This window comes from Delphinapterus leucas, chromosome 11 (genome assembly GCF_059928025.1).
Source record: "Delphinapterus leucas isolate spDelLeu-1000000601 "Yukka" chromosome 11, BTC_Dleu_Yukka2, whole genome shotgun sequence".
Lineage (NCBI taxonomy): Eukaryota > Metazoa > Chordata > Mammalia > Artiodactyla > Monodontidae > Delphinapterus > Delphinapterus leucas.
The window spans coordinates 64,802,775-64,818,604 of NC_143139.1; the positions used below are offsets into that span (position 1 = coordinate 64,802,775).

At 38.2% G+C, this 15,830-nt stretch overlaps 1 protein-coding gene across 1 annotated transcript in view; it reads right to left on the bottom strand.

The window, feature by feature from the left end:
- Positions 1–15,830, bottom strand: part of LIN7A (lin-7 cell polarity scaffold A) — a 133,239-nt gene that overhangs the window by 25,434 nt on the left and 91,975 nt on the right. The window contains exons 3-4 of the mRNA XM_022559946.3: positions 15,753–15,824; positions 13,257–13,466 (exon numbers count right to left, since the gene is read on the bottom strand). Coding sequence (XP_022415654.2) covers positions 13,257–13,466; positions 15,753–15,824 — 282 coding nt within the window. The remainder of the gene's footprint in view (positions 1–13,256; positions 13,467–15,752; positions 15,825–15,830) is intronic.

Sequence of the window (15,830 nt, forward strand, 5' to 3'; positions counted from 1 at the left end):
ACACCACAATTTGCTGAGTAATGGGCACCTCACTTTCTTGCCTGAAACACCTTTTTTTTTTTTTTTTTAATTGCCAAGTCACTGGAACACGTTTTGGACCATCACCAAGTGGAACTGTACTCTTAGGCCCCGAAATGCAGTTTTCTTTACATTCGTCCATGATGCCTGTGGGCTCCCGCCTCTGACCTGACGTCACCGAGTCCTCCTGAGAGCTCAGCCTGAAACATCTTTTCTCCTGTATCCACAATAGGCAGGAACCATGCCAGAAACTTAGGACTTCCTTGGTAATTCCCTCTCCTTTACCTCTCACATCTAGTCAACCGCCAGGTCTTGCTTATAGTACCATTACCTCCAAAATAGTTTTGAAATCTCTTCCTTTCTCTCCATCCTAATTCTTTTCTTGCAAGACGTTCATCATGTCTCTCCAAAACTCCTAGGAGTTTCCTAGTTGGTCTCCCCACGTCCAGTTTTTTCTCCACTCCTTCACATACTCCCACTCCCACATGCTGGCTGTTGCCAGACCAACTTATCTAAACGCAAAAAAAAACACATGTTATGTTGGCCATCTCCTACCACCTTCAAATGGTAAGTCCAGACCACTTATCATGGTTTATGGGGCACACTACGACATGGCCCCTGCCCACCCCTCCAAACCCAATCCCACCCCACTTGGCCTTACTCTTTCGCTACAGACATCATGCTGTTTCTTATGTTTGTGCATTATGTTGTCTCCTCTGCCTGGAGTAACCCTCCAACAACCGACATTTCTATAGATAACTACTATTTATCCTTTTAAAATTCTACTTATATATCATCTCCTCTACAAAGCCAGAAAGTGTTTCTTGTTTTTAAAAATTCTGAACTGTCTGCCAACACTGTCCACATTATCCAATGGCAATAATTGGCTGGAACTGTGTTGGGACATTTCCTCTCTAGATTGCCACAGTTCCCACTTGGTCATCTCCATTCATTTATATAATCTCCTCTTGGTCCCCACTGCAGTCAAAGTTATCACTCCTACTCTAAGGGGAGCCAAATCTACTTTTACAAAACCAAATCTATTACAGCATCATGCTCCCTTGGCTTTCAGAAGTAGAAGCTCAGTGACTGTCTAGAATCCTCAAGTTTTCTAATGTCACATTTTACTATATTTCTGAATATGTACTGACTACTGCATATGTGGTGATGAGTTCAGAACGAAAAAGCTGAGTTGAGATGCAGGTGCTGGGTGATAAGCTAGGCTCAGGCTGATTTTAGGAGATCAAATCTTGTGCATACCAGCCTTGCAGAGATTTAAATTCATGCTCAGTCAAAAACGTAACTGCAACATATTCAGTCTTTAACTCCAGGATGTAAAGTCTCAGTGCCTTGCTTCATATTCAAAGTTACCTTCCTAAGTCTTAAGCTACGCCATATTTGCATAGTTGTTGGTGATAACAGGCACACCTATGAATAAAAACATGACTTCTGAGAAGTGTTTAGGTGCCACTGAAGGGCTACAATGTAATTTACATTTCAGAGTAAAGTCAGCAGTAAAAAAGTTACCAACAAATGATTCTTTATCTATGAGAAGACAGAGCAAACCAAGGAGGGAAGGCTTATGGTTCAATATGAGACCCTTTGCAACTTCATTAAAACTGTCCACACCCCATGGCTGAACTTAGAAACTGTGGTTCTGGCACCACAACATCTAAGACTCTCTCACTGAATTTCCCATAGCTGAGGCTCAGCAACTAACATTTGAGTTAAAGTTTGGGCATGTTACATGAACCCCCCCAGTAATCACATGTAGCTCATGAAGTGCTATTTGATTCCCATCTGTATCAGTGTCTTCTTTCTTTGAGTGTATAATCAGGAACAAGATCATAATCCATTCTATAAAACTGTACAAACTCTGAGAATTAACTCGGTTTGCATTTCATCGGGTACACCTATGGAGCTGTGGTTATATTAACAACATTCCGACTTCGCTTTATGCTGGTACCAGTAGTCTCCAGGCCAACATTTAGTAAGTTAGAAGAATGGTCCTTCTCAAGCAAGTTGGGCTTAAATCGAATCATAAAGCATAGCTTTTAGGCAACAGAAATTGGTTTCTCCAGTAATGGTTAAAACAGTAACTGGTAATTGGGTTTGATGAGCTTCATAAAGCATAAATGATGCCAGAACGTGACCTAGCACAGAACTTGAAGGCAAGCACTGTATTCCTTCAAGGTGAACCGCTTATTTCTCAGCCAACAGAAGGATCCTTACTCTGTTTACATTTTCTGCTTTTGTAAATTAAGACTTTGCTGCCACAAGAACTATGAAGACATCCATCTGGAGGTTTGATGAAAAGCCTGTTTTATAATAATATACAGCAATAATGCTATATTTTTGTGGAAAGATAAAGTCATATTTTTGCCAGTGCTATATTTATCAAGTCTCTCTTTTACCTTCATTAGGAAAGGTAGACAGGACGCTGTCATTACATCAGTTTTACAGATGTAAGGACACCCAAAAATCCAATGACTTGCCAATAATCAACAGCACATGAGTGGGAGCTAACTGCCTCTGAAATTAGAATATTTAATGAAAGACTTTTATTGTCTCTTGAAAATAAACAGAGCAGAGGAAATGACTTAGTCTGAGCTGAAAGTTTATATCTACATGCAAGAAAATTGTAAGACAGGAAGGAGACTATTACCTGCCTTAAAGAAATTTATATTAACAGTTAACAATAATTAATAGTTAGCAGCTATTGGGGTTTTTTTAATTATTTTATTTATTTATAATTTTTGGCTGTCTTGGGTTTTCGTTGCTGTGCATGGGCTTTCTCTAATTGTGGCGAGTGGGGGCTACTCCTTGTTGCTGTGCACGGGCTTCTCACTGCAGTGGCTTCTCTTGCTGCGGAGCACGGGCTCTAGGCACGTGGGCTTCTGTAGTTGTGGCACATGGGCTCAGTAGTTGTGGCCTGTGGGCTCTAGAGCACAGGCTCAATAGTTGTGGCACACGGGCTTAGTTGCTTCGCGGCATGTGGGATCTTCCCGGAGAAGGGCTCAAACCCGTGTTCCCTGCACAGGCAGGCGGATTCTTAACTACTGCACCACCAGGGAAGTCCCAGGTATTGGGTTTTTAAAAGATACCTGCCACAGTGGCAGATACTTTCACACACTTTCTCTTATTTTAATCTTCAGATCAGCCATGTGAGAAAGATAGTATTATCTCTGTTTTACAGATGATGAAATAGAGTCCCCAAATTGTAAATGGTCATATTATGGTTAGACTATCCTTAAACTCCTCAGAAACTATAAGAACTTGAAATGTAATGACTTATTTGAAATGTTGAAAATATCAATTGACAATGAAGTAAAAGGTTTCTAATTTCCATTAAAAGTAGCGATAAAAAGACAGAAAACTACTTCTAAAGTTATCAGATGCCAGATCTTATTTAAGTGGTTTAAGGGTTTAGTAAGAAAATTTCAATATAGAAAAAATAATAATACTACACTAAAACAGAAAAAGTATAAGACACTTCAGTTTTTAGTGACTAGCCATAGTAGGTATCAGAAATTCTTAGCATAATACCAGATTTCAGAATTGACGGACAACATCGAGATTCCCATTGCACTTAGAATAAAATATAACCTTTTTGGTAGCACCTATAGGAATCTGCCCTATCTGGCTCCCACCACTCTTCAGCTCATCTTATCCAACTCTCCATGACCCAGTCTCTCTGCTCTTTTTTCAGCCAATCCTGAGACAGGCTGGGACCTGAGACTGGGACCCTTTGCTGCAGGGCTTGCACCTGGACAAACGTCTCCTCCAGCAACAAAATACAAAGAAACTATAAGGGACCAAAAATAACTGCGTGCATGCACAGTTGGGGCAAATTACGGACAACAAGATAACAAAAGGACCAAATCCTATTGCTACTTCTGAAGAGCCAGGAGCAAAAACAAGATGTTGGGAGCAAAAGCAGGGTATTGCGCATGCCCCCTGCACTCAACACCACCAAAGGGGTGGGCAAAGCACCTAAGCCATCCCTCCTGCCAGACCCCTGGACACACCCCTACTCTCGCCCCATATAGGAATGAGCTCGCCCCTCCTTGGGGAGCAAGCAAGGGAACCTGTTACTTATTTTCGCTCCCCCCTGCTGTAGCAGGGGCCCCAGTAAAGCCTTGCCTGAATTTCTTGTCTGGTTTCTTATCAATTTCTATTGATTAAGGAAGGCCAAGAACCCTGGTAGGTAACAATCCTACACTACAAGTCATGGACTTTCTTGCCTGGATACCTTCACGCAACCTTTCTTCTGATGATGACTGACTCGTCCTTGCCCTTAGTCTCAGCTTAAATGTCACCCCTCAAAGAGGCTATCCCTAACACTATTAAAAGGAGCTCCTCTTATTCTTTTATATGGCACCTCGTTTTCTTCCCCTTTTTCCCCTTTAACACTTGTTATAGTACTTCATTATGAGGCAGTGTTATATTCTGAAGTACTGATATAAATTTGTGTTTTTTCTGTACTTCCCCTCCCCCTTTGCTTCCTTCAGTTTACATCTACAGAGCAAACAAAGAACTCAGAAATAGCTGAAAGACTTTGACTTTGACAGTAAGGCAGAAATGCATTTTTCCCCCCGTTATCCAAAGACTAGATAGAGATTGGGGCCAGGGGGCGGGGGGCAGGAGGAAGAGAAGGATAAAAAGCTTCACTGATTATACAGGCAGAAGTAAAAGGAGAAAAGTATTCAAAGTGGGAGGGGAAAGAGAAAGTTGCATTGTCAGAACCAGGAGTTGGTGGAAAATACTCAGCACATACTGTCCTGAGAGTGGAAAACGAGTGTGTTCATGGTCTGTGGACAAGTGATCCCTTTCCATAGTCCTGGAAACTTGTAAGCCCTCTGAATTTAGAATAATGGTTTTCAAAGACATCAGGTCTTATTCACTGGAACCTGTAAATGTTGCCTTGTATGGAAAAAGGGTCCTTGCTGATATGATCAACTTAAGAATTTTGAGATGAGATTACTTTGACTTATGCCCTAAATGCAATCAGAAGTGTCCTCGTAAGAAAGAAGTAGAGGGAGATTCAACACAGAAGCTGCAAGGAGCAAGAAGCAAATTCTCCCCTAGAGCCTCTGGAGGGAGTCCAGCCCTGCTAACACCCTGGTTTGGGGTCATTCAAACTGATTTCTGAGCTCTGACCTCCAGAAATGTGGGAGGATAAACTTCTATTGTTTAAGGAGTCAGGTTCACGGTAATTTGTTACAGCAGCCACAGAAACTAATACACACATGGAGTAAAAATCTCATTACTCTGACTAGTGTGGAACTGAACTGAATCTCTGGGGGAATTTCCTTTATGCTGGGGTAAGTGATGGCTATACCACCAGTTACATATACATGGATATGTATACAGGCATACCTTGGAGATACTGAGGGTTTGGTTCCAGACCACCACAATGAAGCAGATATCACAATAAAGTGAGGCACACGTAATTTTTGGTTTCTTAGTGTATATAAAATTATGTTTACACTACTCTGTAATCTATGAAGTGTACAATAGAATTATGTCTAAAAAAATATGTATACCTAAATTTTAAAATATTGCTAAAAAATGCTAACCATCATCTTACAATGCAAGGTTGCCACAAACCTTCAATTTGTAAAAAACTCAATTATCTGCAAAGCACAATGAACAAGGTATGCCTGTATGTTTATTATTATCATCATCACTATTTTTCTACTCTTTACCAGACAGAAAGTTCCACGAAGGTTATAACCCTTTCTCTTTTGTTCACATTTATACCCAGGTCTCTTTTTAGCAGCTGTCACATAATAAGTGCTTTACGAATTATTGGGCTTTTTTTTTGTTTTTGTTTTTTTTGCGGTACGCGGGCCTCTCACTGTTGTGGCTTCTCCCGTCGGACGCGCAGGCTCAGCGGCCATGGCTCACAGGCCCAGCCGCTCCGCGGCATGTGGGATCTTCCCGGACCGGGGCACGAACCCATGTCCCCTGCATTGGCAGGCGGACTCTCTACCACTGCGCCACCAGGGAAGCCCCTACAAATAATTGTTGAATGAATGAAAAGTATTGCTAAAATAGCACAAAATGAGAATAACACAAACAACAAATGGTAAAAATAACTACGAAAAAGACTGTACCAGAAGAAAACTGAATAGTCAAATACCCATTACTAGCAATCTAAATAGAGATTTAGGCCAGTCTGACCCCAGGGGTGGGAATGCTTTCCAGCATATAGAGACCTGTACTTTAATACTTGCTAAATGTGAGTGTATTCTGGCATTGATACATTTTCGGTCAATTGCATCAGCACAACCTCGGGGTATGCTCAAAGCTCAAGTTGGTCTATTAACGTCTGAGAGCTAATGTACCTGGTGCCCGTTCCTGTAGGCTGAAATCGCAGGGCGAGGAATGTAGCAGTTCTGGCCTGTGAGCTATTGTTACCTGCTCGGTTGGGATAGCACAATATTCTTCTATTCTGCTTTTTAAGTGAGAAGATCTATCATGAGCCAATTCAGAATGAAGGGGACTAGAACACTACCTATTCAATGTTGCAAAATATACCGGATTATGTTGCCTTGTTTGTGCCATTCCTAAAGTGACTGGGTTAAGGCAACATAATCGTACTTGTCTTGGAGCCTTCACAATTGTGAGTGGAGTGTCACATGAAATTATTCAGAGAACAAAAATTTTCAGCATTTAACTGAAATTCCAGCTTGCACTCCTATTTAATTATAACCCAAACAATCTCGCACTCAGCTGCCCAGCAAGGTAAAGAATCTGGTAACAATTCCTTGGCAAAGAGAATCTGAGAATAGCTTTACTTGAGGCCTCCTAGCCTAGAACTCAGGGATGCTCATGCCAGGCCTCTACAAGGACCCAAAGGCTAAGGCTCTGCTTTGCCTTCCCCCTCTTTATGCCTGTATGGCTTCCCTCTAACAGCCACGTGGACCCCCAAGAGTGAGTGTGGATCAGGGCTGTCACTGGCTGTTCAGGCCACACTCTGGCCCTGTGCTTTCTGTGCCTGACACAAGGTGGAGTGATGGGTTAGGCAGGGATGGAACCATCAAACACATTCATACCAAACTCTCTGCACCACCTCAGGATTCTGAGCCGTTTGAATTCAAGTAAATGCCTCCTTTTCCAAAATGCTACTGTTTTTTAGGAATGGTTCTTAACTTTTTAAAGGTCAAAGCCCTTTATGAGAAACAGAAAAACAACAGACCCTCTCCCAACAAAAAATGCTTATGCAAACCTATAAAAGTTAAAAAAAATTTTAAAAACCACTTGATCATTTCTATACCATACAGGAAAATACTCATCTTTTAAGGGCTAAGATATTTATTTACCCTTAAATTAGGATGAATAAGGCCAGACTGCCCAGGTTAGACTCTCCACTTCTGTCATTCAGTAGCTGTACAAACTTGGGCAAGTCATTTGATCTCGCTCTTCCTCAGTTTCCTCATTTGTAAAATAAGAGTGACAATAAGAGCACCTACCACAAAAGATCATTATGAGGAAATAATAAATTCAATATGTAAAGTGCTTACAATGGTGCCTGGAGTTAAACAAATATATATGGAGCTTTGACTAGATAGGTGCTGTTCTAAGACTGAAGGCAATGAACAAAAATTACTGCTGTCAATGGGGCATGTGTTTTTAATGTAGAGCTTAAATTTTCATAGAAATCTTATAGTGTATTTCATAGTAATTAAAAATATCTTCTTATGTATATTTTCTCTTTGTTCAGATAATAGATAAGTAAGATTTAATACAGATTTCCCATCTGGGATGCTGTAGGTTCACAGAGCTCAGATCTAGACAGTTCTAATTTGTGTTTCACCCTCATTCCACACCTGATAGTCTTTCTGTAAAAATAATTTGGGCTGTGAGGACTCACCCTTAACTTGGCATAGGTATTTATAAAATGGGAGAAAAGCCAGATTCCAGGAAAACAATTTATGCTGTTCCATCCCTCAAGTTTTACTCATTCATCTGTTATGCTTAAAAATCAATTAGCACTGTTCATACACTGTATCAACAGCTTTATTTAGGATTAACTACTGGGCAAATTTAACTGCAATTTCCCTACCAATGATGCTCTAAAACAATGCCTGGATTTCAGGAGCTAATGAAGGTCTCTTTTGACTATGACATATTTTTAAAGTTCTTATGCTTTTATTTTATCTTTCTGCCCTGTGCCTTCCTGTCTCCACCTGTCCTCTCTCCCATCAGCACCAGGAGGATATCATATTTCAGGTTGATTCTTGTGGACTCTCTCCCTTTTAAAAAATTATTAGGAAATAATTATTGAGTCACAGGAAGTTAAAAAGAAATGTACAGGGAGGTCCTATGCACCCTTTACCCAGCTTCCCTAAATATTAACATCTTTTAAAACAACTGTATAATATTAAAACCAGGGCATTGACATAGGCTCAATCCACAGAGCTTATTCAGATTTCATTGGGATTTACTTTTTAAGTAACCAGTTATTACATTTGGTAAGCATCGGTTATGATCACAATAAAGGCTGAAATTCACTTCTTGTGTGTGTATTTGGTGTGGGCGTGTGTGTGTATCCGTTTGTGTGTGTGTGTGTGTGTGTGTGTGTGTGAGAGAGAGAGAGAGAGAGAGAGAGAGAACAAACTCTGACCCTACCCTTTTCATGAGACTTTTGAGGAACAAATGGGAGAATTTTAGGTAAATACTGTTCATAAACTGTAAAATGCTAGATAAATAAAAAGCATTATATTGTAGTATATGTCTAATGCTCTGTTCAAGAAAAAATGTCTCATTAGTAGGGTACACAGAGAGTAGGTAGAGCCTACTTACCTGTATAAGGAGGCTGTGTGTGTGTGTGTGTGTGTGTGTGTGTGTGTAGGGGTATTTAGAAGTCTCAGCAAAATCCCATCTGAAAACACAGTACACAGTTAGAAGGGACCTTGGGACCAACTGTTCCAGCCCTCTACATTGTACACATATTTTGAAATACTCTTGCTGGTTAGTCTTCTAATCTCTGATTAAAACTTCAAACGATGGGCACATACTGACTAATGATTCAGTCTTTCCCTATGTGTTTAAAGGTCCTTCCTTATAATAAGCTGTAATCTGCCTTCCCTGTGGCTTTTATCCACTGGTCTTGGTTCTGCCATCTGCTGCCACACACAATGGAGGACAAGTGAAGGCAGCCATCGTTCCCCTGAGTCTCTTCTCTACCCTGAACAAGGCAAGTCCTTCTTTCCATACAAGACTGCTCGACTCTGGATGAGCTTCTTGTTCTCTCCAAGGATGGAACCACGATCAAAATACAGTGGGGTGTGAGCTGAACAGCATATTCAGAGCTGGACCAGTCTCCTCCTCTGTCTGTACATGATATTTGTATTAATGGCCCCTATGATTACATTAACATCTTTTTGTGTTTTTCTTTTTTTCCCCTCAACTTGCTTCATTTTTCTCTTGAAATCAATTGAAATCCCCTGGGCTTTTTTTTTTTTTTTTTTCCCTGGTTTTGTTATTTAGCCATTCCTTCCTGATTCTGCACATAGGTAGCTAGTTTTCTGGGCAAATGAGCAGGACTTCATGTAGATTCTTATTAAATTAGGCCTATTGTACCATTCTATTGATATTTTTTGTAACCAGATTCGATCACTAAATGTATTTAATGACCCTGCTGGCTGCATGTTGGCTGTAACCTTTATATACAGCCCTTTAGGTCCTTCTCAAAATTGCTGATGAAACACTTTGGTATAAAAGGGCAAAAAGGAGATCATTAGAAAGCTATAAATTCTAACTATAACACTGTGACCTCCTGTTACCGTTACATTTTAATTGAGCATTCAGCTCTAAGTTTTTACTGAGGATTGACCTAAGAAGTAGCCATGCGCAAAAAGCCTCTGCGTTTTCTATAAAATTTTATTAGGCAATTCAATATCTCATTTGTATAAATCCCATGGGAAATTTCTCCTGGAACTCAAGGACAGAAAAAAATCCCTACCAATGCTAGCTGAGCTGGTATAAGTTTCCTTCTGCTTTGATTTCTAAGAGGCTAAGAGGAAAAACAGTACTTGCTCTACTGCTGTATCTTTTCTTTATTTCTATTTATTGATTTTCTTCCTTTCTATCCCACTTCATTACCTAACATGCCATGCTAATAAATCTGTATTAACATATTTTACTTTTTATCAGATATCATGATATATCCTTTCTAAAAGCAGGTAGGGCATAAAAACGAACATGCATAATTAAGACATCTTTTCATGTGTCTTTTCAGACGTCTAAAGGTCCATGCAACAATTTCTTTACTTTTCAAGTAGGACACTAGGAAATTTTCCCCAGAGTACTTGTACTGAAGTAGTAAGGTTTGCTTCAGCCTTTCAAATCACTTCCTTCCAAAATTTGTTCTCAGTTTAGAATGGCATGTTCTGAAAATCTATATTAATTTCCCCAAATGGTACTTTATTTTAAAGTGTAAATTTGATCATTTGCTAACATTTTCTCTTTTTGGCCCTTCCATTACAGAATTTTTTTTTTCATTAAATACTGCTATCTGCCTGGAATTATTTATCCTGAAAAGACTTGTGGATTCAATGTTAGGAGCCCAGGGTTGTTGCCTTGGATTAACTACTTTGTGTGACTATTGGAAACCCACTGGGTCATGAAATTTCTCATTTACAGAAGGAAAACTACCTTTTGATGAATATCTGACAAATATTAGTACTGTTAAAATGTATATAACTTACTTTTAAGTACTTTAAAATAGGTAGTTTATAATGTATAGTTTGATTATACAGATGTACAATGTTTTAAACTCCAAACTTAGAAGCTTAAAGCAGTCTAGGTGGTCAGCAAACATTATAGATTGTTACCAAGGCAACATTCTAGAGGTTGGTCACTACAAAAGCATTTGTTATACCCATCTTGATGCTTTGTTTTATTAGCAACATATGTCAGAAATGGATTCCCACTGGCACAATTAGTGACTTATTAACTAGCATTATAAATGGAACTTAATCGACAAACTTAAAGGTTTTAAATATAAGTGGAATACTAGAGATTTTGGAGACGTCCCCCACCTTTGCATGACCAGGTTACAAAACTCTTAAGGAGGCCCACAGCCTGTACCAAAGGATCAGTGGCCTAAGTTGAACACTAAAGCTTCTTATTTCCAACTGTCAGTCTAGTAGAATTTCTGGTTGTTTGATGCTGAATATAAAGATAACAAGATCCTGGCTCTGGAACGTTGTTTCATCTGCCTCAAGTAAACCTTTTTTTCAAGGTAATGACTGGAATATCTGAATGGGCAGAGAACTAGGATATCATCAAACTTACGGAAGAGGTTGTATGAGTCTATTAATGCCTATTTGCTAGTAAATGTTTGCTAAAATATGACTATATGTGTAGCAGAATTTGCTTTAAAACTTATAGCTGGCAATAGCAATATCATAGAGGGACTGCTAACCCTTTTCAACATTCTGCAGTAACCACACTTACCTATCAAAGGTGTGTATAACCAAATTATCACAGGATAGCTCTCAACAGACATTTTGCCTCATTTTAATTTTCATCAGAGCCCTTCAAATTAGTCACTACTCCCCTTACTCAGATTAGAAAATTCAGGTTTAGGGGATATTAATCCATAAAAATATGGATATTGAGTGGTAGAGCCTGATGTGTCTGATTTCATTGCTCCAACTGCTCCCGCGGACTCCCAGATAAAGTCACATGGTCATTGCAAGGAATGGATGAGTGGTTATGAAATGGCAGCAGCTGGGTTCCCTGCAAATGTATGGGTTCAACAAAGGCTCTTTAGCCCTTTTGACAGATAGCTTAAAGTCAACTCATATTAAATTGATTTGATAGATATTTACTGTTCCTTTATATATATATATATACACTTACTATTAATATAGTTTTGGTTCTTTTTTTGTACTTCTCATGTTTTAAAATCTATACTCTCTTTTGATCTACCCAATATATTCAGAGAAATTGTAATTTCATACACTGAGGCACAGATTACTCTGTGACATAATTGCATGACCTAGCTCTAGAGCCCTCTCCTAGAAAGCTTGACTATAAAATTGTCAGTTGAAACATGCTTTGAAAAGTCATAGTTATCTAAAGGTCAATAAAAAGCTCATCTCAAAGCATTGTTGCATAGAAAAAAGTAAATGAAATGGTAATTTTAGAATTGAAATGCTTAAGGGAAATAAAATATTCATGGACTGATGATTTTGATGTACAGCAGGGATCAGTGGAGTTGAATGAATGATTTTGGGTCCTATAAAGCTACTTATCAGGCTAAAAAAAAATGCAAGATATAAATAGAAGAATTTACTCCATAGTTACCAACAAAATATCACATTCCAAATTCATTTATTTTGGATACTATGTCCTTAGCAGAAATCAATATGGCCACAAATAACCCAAATCTAATTTATTTTTTAAAATCTTAAGTTCTTAGAAGACAGATCCTAGGTGAACAGAAAAGTAAGCTTTGATATGTTCCTATCTATACTTCTGAAATTTATGCTTTTAGGTTAATTATTTTTTATTTAAGTAGAAGTTATGGGGAAAAATTATTCATTTCACATGAAGCCATTTCATTAACAACTCGTTATTACATGTGGAGGTAATGGCATCCAAAGAATATGAGGTTATGAAAAAAATGTATATTCTTAGTTTTAACTTCATGTGAAAACTAAAATAAATATGATGAATAGATAATATAATCAAACTTTTCCAGGAAAGAGGCTGATATATTTTTGTTATACTATAGCTGTATACCCGGCTTACAGAATTATCTGTGCATTAGCCTTTTCCATGTGTGTTATTATTACACATATTAAAATTATTCTTCCTCTTTAATGAAAATGAAAAAATATATAGAGTGAGAAGTTTTAGCTTTATTTTTTAAATGTGTATATTTGCTTATAATAACTGAATAAAAGTGACTTAAAATTATGTTCTTTTAAATATTAATTCAATTATAGTATTATATGGGGGAAATTCTACTAGTTGGGATAATATCTTGGGATGATTTTCCCACTAGGTCCTACTTATCATCCCTGAATAAGACAAAATGAGACATCAAAACTATAAAATTGCTGCTTTTGTAGGCTTAATATCCATCAATGCTGAGGAAGCTGTTTGGACACAAAATTAAGATTTGTTCTAGGATTTCAACATTGACTTTAGTAACAGCAGGGGAAAAACAAGAATGTGCTTAGAGAGAAAAACCTCTGATTATGTTATGAACGTACCACTCCATTCACTGATAGTAGCTGGTCTCCTCGCTTGAGGCCTCCGTGTCTTTCGGCCACCCCTCCAGGAATGATGCGAGAGATATAAATGGGGGAATTTTGCTCCTTTCCTCCCATCACATTAAAACCAAGGCCTTCATCCGTTTTTGGCAGCTCGACTACCCGAGGGTGGGAATGGCCTTCACTAGCTGCAAAAGCTGCAACTGTTGCCTGAAAGAAAAGATGGTCATTTGGTGATAAAAACGAGGGAAATAAGGCTCATCACATGACCTGCAGTGTGTAGATCTGGCAACTCCTCCTATTTTATAGCATTCTCCTGTGAAAGAAAGAACACGAAAGGGAGGGGGCTTTCTTCATTTAGATGTCCTTTATAATCCCTTTCTTTGGTAAAGCTCAGCCCAACTATTGATATTTCCACCTTTCTAGACCTTGCCCATTATGATAAAAATTTCCCTTCCTCATAAACATCTTTCCCACTAACCTTGGTTAGATGCAAATCTTCCTATTCTTGGACTCCAAATAGCTTTGGTACATATAATACCTACATATGGTACATAAACTATACTGTATATATTGTATATATGTTGACCATGGGCACCCGAAGGGCCGAGATCGTGGCTTCCACTTCTTTGTATGACACACGGTCTAACTTGGTGTTTGCACGTAAATGTATTCAATACACTGAGGAGCACTTATATGTATATATACTGGTGAATACATCTAGAATTTTGCTATTGCCAAACCACTGGCTTAGAAAATTTAGTTTCTTTTTCTTTTTTGATTGAAAATGCCTAAAAGAAAGAAAAGCTAAAAGAAAATAATAGATTCAAACAGATTATAATTATTTCATATCAATATTCCATATTATTATGAGGTCCTCTTATCTGGCACAGGTTTTTTCCCCCTATATTTTACATTAATATTTCAACTACTGCAGTAACGTAGGCAAAATGAGCAGTCCATGGTTTTATACCTAGATGTACAAAATATCATTTAATATGGATATAACTTTATTTTAAAATTCATATATATTAATTTAAAAAATAAGTTGAAGGAAACAACTTACCATTAGTTTTCACCCCCCTCCCCTCCATGGAGAAGATTTAAATAGTTTCTATCAAGAAAAGATTCTTCTGCCTGCTTCTTACTTTCCACCTCTAGTAAACTGCCTTAACAGTTGGTTAGATACCTACTATAAAGTGATTTACTCAACACTGTGAAAATATTGATTCCCAACGACTGTACATTCTTTTCCACACACAGCATTATCACATCAATTTAGCATTATGCTACTGTCTGCATTTAGTGAAAGATAGTGAATGATATGGAAATAATGGCTTGCTTTTAGCTACATGCATTTGCTCATGCAAACCTTGCTGTCATGCATAGATTTTAATGGCTGACATGGATGCAATGCAGACAGCCCAGAAACAACCAGAAAATATTGTGCTATTGCAACATTATGCTGCTATCCTGCTGTTCTACATGAATAAGAAATGAGAATGGTAAAACACTACATAATTCACTTTCCCCTTAATTAAACCATGTAGGGATCATTTTTCTGTGTGTGTTCCACTTCAGTACAAGCAAAGCATGATGTAATGATAATAATACCCTCTTTTTGCCTGGGTTAAAAAAACCAAAAAACAAAAAAATCACAAATCTATAGTGTTCAGTTACAGAATGAAAACTGAAAAAATCAGGAGAGAAACCAAACAAGCGGTGATGTAACACAAAAGAATTAAATGGAAAATTCTGATTATTTTCAGCAGTTCTTATTTCTTACACATATTAGAAAGAGAAAAGCTTTTAAAAAGCAAATGTGTATCTATTATAACATTTCTGTACTTGTAAAGTAAGAACTGCATTAGTGATTTTAGTTTAAAACTATTGTTTCCTATGGTCTGTTTCCCAGATAATTTCATGATCCTACTGCTGTAACATTTTCATTCGGAAGGTCTCTGCAATCTCTGGATTTGAGTTTTTCAAGAGCAAATGTGGTCACTACCAAAACAGGTAACAGACCTTCCCTTTAGGTCAACATCATATTCATTCAGCTACTCTGCTGAGTACATGGAAGAATCCTGCATCAGTGGGTATCAGGTGAGTTCTTGTCATGCCTAGCTTGAGTCAAACTTTTAGACTTGTACAAATCTTCATGCGTTGAATAGGGAACAGGTTCTTTTGGATCAGAGGAATGTGTCAGAAAACCAAGAAGTATTTATACAATGAACCAGCAGATTTGCTTGTGCCAAATGAACATTCAGTGAGTTTAATGAAATCATTCTCCTTTCTTAAGCTACAGAAACAGCAGAAACGTTCAATTTTCCATTAGGATTTTTACCTGGGAAGTAGTACTGGTTCTAGACTCTGGGCTGCCACTGATGTCTAAATTCTCTTACAGTGTACACACGAGAATACCTGAAACACACACGCGCACAATCAATTACTAGATCACTGGGGTTAAGTATATTTTTAAAGTTACTCAAGTCTTACCTTTGCTGTGGCCCTGGCACGGAATTCAGGACAGCCATTAACAGTTATCGTTTCATGCATATATTGATACACCTAAAA